Below are 6,433 nucleotides of genomic sequence, written 5' to 3' on the forward strand. Positions count from 1 at the left end.
TACACTTGCATGCCTTTACATAGGCTATCAAATGCTCAAAAACAATGGCACCAATTAGAATACTCCATTGGGGTTAATTATATGCCATTGAATGGCATTTTCCTCCTCTTAGGCCTATACAGTAGGTCTATTTTTTCTTTTATAAACGATAGTGAATATTTGAGGTGCGGTAGGCGCGGCCAAAGCAGACAGGGAAATATGAATTATGTCCCTCCCTCAAGAAAACAAAACCTCCTGGGTTGGTATAGGCTAAATCTATAAGTAGGCTATTCTCGGAGTCGAAGGAGACAAAAGGAATAATCTTACCACAAATMTAACTACTCTTGAAAGGGATATTGACATTTGAAACTGTCAGGAAGTTGCTGTTGGGTTGTTTAGTGCACTACCGATAATTACAATTTAAATGCACTGGAAAAGTGAACAGAAATTAGAATGTTGCAATGTTGTTGATGAGAATGAAAACGTTTCCAACGATGGGGTAAGTTCTGTTTTTCTAGCCTAGGACTAACCTACTTAAAAAAGAAAAGGACGCGTCAAAGATTCTGCTTTCATCGGAACAAGAATTGTGCCTTCCTTTCACCGCAGCCTGCAAAGATATAGCTATAGGTGTATTGTAAAAACGTGCGCAAAATGACAACAAAAAGGGTTGAAATAGAATTGCTTGAAATTARTTTGCCAATTATACCTGTCAATATTATATTGTCCGTCTTATATAGCGGCAGGTTCAGTGTTTTCACTTCCTAAATATTCAGCAATTAAGACTCAAGTAGTTAATGAGAGCTCTTCACCTTTAGGTTGTCCCGGGCAAACGTTTGTGTCAAAATTAATTGGTGTTATTAAATAAATCAATTCCCTTTCCCTGTCTACCTCGCGCTGGTTTTGATTGACATGCGAAATTGATACGTTGGGGAGTCAAGCGATGTGCTAAGCAGTTCAAAATCCCCAAATGCAAATCTCAAGAGCATAATGCACATTTGATAACTATTACCTCAAGTGTCGGCTGTTTTTTTTTTAAAGTAATGGCTATCCTTCCCTTTTTAAATGTAATTTTGATAATCGCTGGGGTTGTCATGTTAAAAGGTGAAGAGGATGATAGTTATGGGATGTAGCTTGGGGAGTTTTTTTTTTATTTTTAAAGCGGCTGAGTGTGACAGACCAAAATCCCCTGTTCCTATAGCTTGTGGTCATGTGTGAAGATTGCAAAGGCGACGTAGATGTTATCAGCAGGTGGAGAGAGGGCAGGAGAGAAATTCGAATGGTAAAATTTCCTCATTTGATCTAATGAATAATTTGAAAACTAAAAAATATTTTTTGCTAACAAATTCACCATGCGTTAGGCTACTCACATGCGATTTTTTTTAAAGTTATAAAGGTAGAGATGTTTGTTTGTTTGTTTGTTTTGTTTCAATCGCATGAGCCTGTCAAAATCTTAAAAAAAAAAAAAAAAAGTTATTTAGCAAATAATAATAATAATTGGAATGGAGCGGATAACCTGAGACGTCTAATTCCCGCATTAGTAATTGGCACCAATGCGTAATTTGCACCAAKGTTTTTGTTAGCAGGTGTATAAAGTAATATTCGGCAGAACCTGCGTCTTAACCCGCGGTATGTTGTTCTATTCAGGGCACACCGGTGGAAGTCTTGGGTGACGATTCCTGCTCCCTCGGCTCATCCTCCCCGTCGCTACAGGCGATGGTGTCTGCACCTCTGTTGGGTAGAACTGTTTGTGCAAGTTGCAGCGAGGACATTTTGGATAAATACTTGCTGAAGGTAACATTTGTGATTGCATCTTGTTGCAACGTTTCACATTTTCTTTGGGTGGTCATGTTCGTGCATAGCTTGTACCTTTTTGTATTGATTTTAGTCGACTTACTGTACAACAATAGGCTATTTTTCTATTAGCATTAGCCTACTACTAAATAACGTAAGAATATTCTTGTTATTTCATTATTGTATGTTTTTTTTCATAGGTTAACGACCTGTGCTGGCATGTGCGTTGTCTTTCCTGTAGCGTGTGCCAAACATCGCTTGGCAGTCATACAAGTTGTTACATCAAAGAAAAAGAGGTCTTTTGCAAATTGGACTACTTTAGGTATTTGAAATTGTTCGTGAATACATATCCAATAAAATGGAGTGTTTTTTTTGTTTTGTTTTGAATTTAAGGCATTTGTTTGTGTGTTCACGTCATCGTATTTGGCCTAAATAATAAACCAATAAATAAACATATTATTATAATTTATTTGTAACATGTTATTTACAAGATTGGATAGCATGTTGCGGCTATATTTAAAAATATATATATTTTTACCCTTATTTTAACATGTAAATTGACTGAGAACACATTCTCATTTACAGCAACGACCTTGGGAATAGTTACAGCGGAGAGGAGGGAGGGAGGGAGGGGGGGGATAAGTCAATATGCTTTTTAGGATGTCCTTTTATTTGATTTAGCATTTAATTCCACGACTAAACAACCATCTAACCAAAATGGAAGTATTTACCTGACTATTAAWACCTGTAGACTGTTTATTGCAGAAGATATGGAACATGGTGCGCGTGCTGCGGTCGAAATATCCACTCTACAGACTGGGTCCGCCGGGCGAAGGGCAACGTGTACCACCTGGCGTGTTTCGCCTGTTTCTCCTGTAAGAGGCAGCTGTCCACGGGGGAAGAGTTTGCCCTGGTGGAGGAGAAGGTGCTGTGTCGTGTCCACTACGACTGTATGCTGGACAACCTGAAACGGGCCGTGGAGAAAGGTGAGCATTCTGTAGCAGAGTAATACAAATATTAGAACAACTTATACTGGTATAGCGATCTGAATTATGATAGAAAATAAATCGAATAACTCATTATAAAATGCATCAATCTGTCAATTAAAAAATATACTAATGCTTATTTATTATCAACYTAGGTCAAGTGGAGCCTAAATAAGTAGTACTAACAAAATAGATAATGTTGAAAGTGTTTCTTACTTAAATTTCTGATATGTCCACCTGTGCCTGAATAAACCAATGCTTAATGTGGTGCCTGGAGAACGACTGCACCAGCAGCTCGCAATCTTTCAARAATGTATATTGTATTATGTTTGTTAATACGTTCTGGAAACCACTGAGGAAATAACAATACGATGAATGCATTGTCTTTGATTCATAATTTCTGGTCAAATTGATCATATATATGTATACCTTTACAATACTGTAAAATACATCAACCAAAAGATAAAGCCCCTTGACATTTATAATAAAACAGCCTAAATTAGATTGTCAATTGATTCAAAAATGTAAAAACTGCCTATTGTCTCTGATAGGGAACAAAAGTAACTTCCCATTTCTCAGATAAGAAGCCATTTGGTGTCTAGATGTCAATAAACAAGATAAGCTTTAATATTATTGTCTTACGCTTGCCATGTCGAGTATCATGATTATGAGCTCATTAATTAAGAAGATCCATCATCTCTAATTAGGAAATGGTGTGAACCTAGAAGGGGCGATGCCAACAGAACAGGAAGTGAATCAGCCCAAGCCGTCGAAAAGAGCGCGCACCAGCTTCACCGCTGACCAATTACAGGTGAGTATCACCGTCCTGTCAATCTCTCCCAAACATAGCCACAATATATATTACATAGCATTGTGAGATAGCTGGATATTGAATATTGGTTCAATATGGATTAATGCCACAGGTTTGTTCTATTGAGATTTAAAATCTTAATGGGAGCATAAATTCTGCTTGACAAGAATTAATTGTCAATAGTGTCTGACTGTTCCCAGTCAATGGGTGCAGGCCAAGTGAGGAACAATGGATGTGATTGACCTGTGATTGACCTCTTTAGACCTTATGATCCCTCCAGGTGATGCAGGCCCAGTTTGCCCAGGACAACAACCCAGATGCCCAGACCCTGCAGAAGCTGGCAGAGCAGACAGGCCTGAGTAGGAGAGTCATACAGGTTAGATATTCATACACAGTTCTAATCAACGCATGCCTTYATCAACATAGGATATTACTGAATTTCTGCAGTTCATTTGTAATATTTCTGAGGATTTGTTATGTTGAAAAAAAACTACTAAAAACACCTTCCGCGTTTCCCGAAATTTCCTCAAAAACAGCATTCTGGGATTGGTACATCTGTTTACCAAAACAAGTGGTGGGGTGYCAGCTTTGTTGTTGTTTGAATTTCAGATTTCCCCTTTAACCCTCATACTACCAACATATTTTACATAAATGGATTACCAACTGGGGTCATTTTGACCCAATAAGAAACATCATTAGACATGTAAAAATCAGTAATAAAAAAACGAATGAAAACAGACCTGTTTAGTAAATGTACAGTTAATTAGCATATTTTGTTAAACAAAAAAWTATATATAATATATACACTACCGTTCAAATGTTTGGGGTCACATAGAAATGTCCTTGTTTTTGAAAGAAAAGCAKATTTTTTTGTCCATTAAAATAACAMCAAATTGATCAGAAATACAGTGTAYACATTGTTAATGTTGTAAATGACTATTGTAGCTGGAAACGGCRGATTTTTWATGTAATATCTACATAGGCGTACAGAGGCCCATTATCAGCAACCATCACTCCTGTGTTCCAATGGCACATTGTGTTAGCTAATCCAAGTTTATKATTTTAAAAGGKTAATTGATRATTAGAAAWCCCTTTTGCAATTATGTTAGCACAGCTYAAAASTGTTGGTCTGATTAAAGAAGCAATACAACTGGCCTTCTTTAGACTAGTTGAGTATCTGGAGCATCAGCATATGTGAGTTCAATTACAGCCTCAAAATAGCCAGAAACAAAGAACTTWKWTCTGAAACRRGTCAGTRTATTCTTGTTCTGAGAAATGAAGGCTATTCCATGCAAGAAATTGCCAAGGAACTYAAGATCTCGTACAAAGCTGTGTACTACTCCCTTCACAGAACAGAGCAAACTGGCTCTAACCAGAATAGAAAGAGGAGTGGGAGGCCTGGTGCACAACTGAGCAAGAGGTCAAGTACATTAGAGTGTCTAGTTTGAGAAACAGACGCCTCACACGTCCCCAACTGACAGCTTCATTAAATAGTACCCGCAAAACACTAGTCTCAACATCAACAGTGAAGAGGCGACTCTGAGATGCTGGCCTTCTAGGCAGTATATATGATATATTATATATATATATATACATACTACCGTTCAAAAGTTTGGGGTCACTTAGAAATGTCCTTGTTTTTTAAAGAAAAGCACACTTTTTGTCCATTAAAATAACATCAAATTGATCATAAATACAGTGTAGACATTGTTAATGTTGTAAATGATGTAGCTGGAAACGGCTGATTTTTAATGTAATATCTACATAGGGTTACAGAGGCCCATTATCAGCAACRATCACTCCTGTGTTCCAATGGCGCGTTGTGTTAGCTAATCCAAGTTTATAATTTTAAAAGGCAAAAAAATGGACAATTAAATCCATTTTAATCCACTTTGTAACACAACAAAATGTTGAAAAGTAAAGGGGTGTGAATACTTTCTGAAGGCACTGTATGTGGTTTGTATTGTTGAAATATATATATATACACTGCTCAAAAAAATTAAGGGAACACTTAAACAACACAATGTAACTCCAAGTCAATCACACTTCTTGAAATCAAACTGTCCACTTAGGAAGCAAACACTGATTGACCATAAATTTCACATGCTGTGTGCAAATTATAGACAAAAGGTGAGATATATTAGGCAATTAGCAAGACACCCCAATAAGAGAGTGGTTCTGCAGGTGGTGACCACAGACCACTTCTCAGTTCCTATGCTTCCTGCGATGATGTTTTTGTCACTTTGAATGGCTGGCGGTGCTTCACATCTACTGGGTAGCTAAAGAACGAGTCTACAAACACAAGTCTCAGGTAGTGCAGCTCATCCAGGATGGCACATCAATGCGAGCTGTGGCAAGAAGGTTTGCTGTGTCTGTCAGCGTAGTGTCCAGAGCATGGAGGCGCTACCAGGAGACAGGCCAGTACATCGAATCAGGAGACGTGGAGGAGGGCCAGTAGAGCCAGCGAGGCAACCACTGTACCGTCCGCCTTTGTGCAAGGGGAGCACTGCCAGAGCCCTGCAAAATGACACTCCCAACAACCCGGATGGTGCCGGGTTTCCTCCACGCATTGGCCTTGCATTCAGAGACAAGAGTCTCCATCCTGTATTCATACATGACCAGGTAATACTTGGTTCCTCATGGTCTCGAGAGTCCTTTAGTGCCTTTTGTGCATAACTCCAGAGAGGCTGTCATGTGCCTTTACTGAGGATTGGCATCCATTTTTACAGCTGTACCATAAAGGCCTGATTGTGGTGGAGTGCTGCAGAGATGGTTGTCCTTCTGGAAGGCACTCCCATCTCCACAGAGGAAACTCTGGAGCTCTGTCAGAATGACCATTGGGTTATTGGTCACCTCGACTGGACCA

The 6,433-nt window shown here is 38.7% G+C and overlaps 1 protein-coding gene across 3 annotated transcripts in view; it reads left to right on the forward strand.

The window, feature by feature from the left end:
- The first annotated feature begins 286 nt into the window (after positions 1-286).
- The window catches only part of LOC111975307 (LIM/homeobox protein Lhx8-like), a 15,548-nt gene continuing 9,401 nt past the window's right edge, over positions 287-6,433 (forward strand). Inside the window, exons 1-7 of one of the 3 annotated variants that reach the window (XM_070447473.1) lie at positions 301-478; positions 1,178-1,258; positions 1,624-1,770; positions 1,971-2,092; positions 2,536-2,756; positions 3,464-3,567; positions 3,848-3,943. In XM_070447473.1, coding sequence (XP_070303574.1) covers positions 404-478; positions 1,178-1,258; positions 1,624-1,770; positions 1,971-2,092; positions 2,536-2,756; positions 3,464-3,567; positions 3,848-3,943 — 846 coding nt within the window. In that variant the 5' untranslated portion in view covers positions 301-403. Of the gene's footprint in view, positions 479-1,140; positions 1,259-1,623; positions 1,771-1,970; positions 2,093-2,535; positions 2,757-3,463; positions 3,568-3,847; positions 3,944-6,433 lie in introns of those variants that run through there. The other 2 variants (XM_024003516.2, XM_024003517.2) reach the window with 2 other exon arrangements.

The sequence above is a fragment of the Salvelinus sp. IW2-2015 genome, linkage group LG16, assembly GCF_002910315.2.
Source record: "Salvelinus sp. IW2-2015 linkage group LG16, ASM291031v2, whole genome shotgun sequence".
NCBI lineage: Eukaryota > Metazoa > Chordata > Actinopteri > Salmoniformes > Salmonidae > Salvelinus > Salvelinus sp. IW2-2015.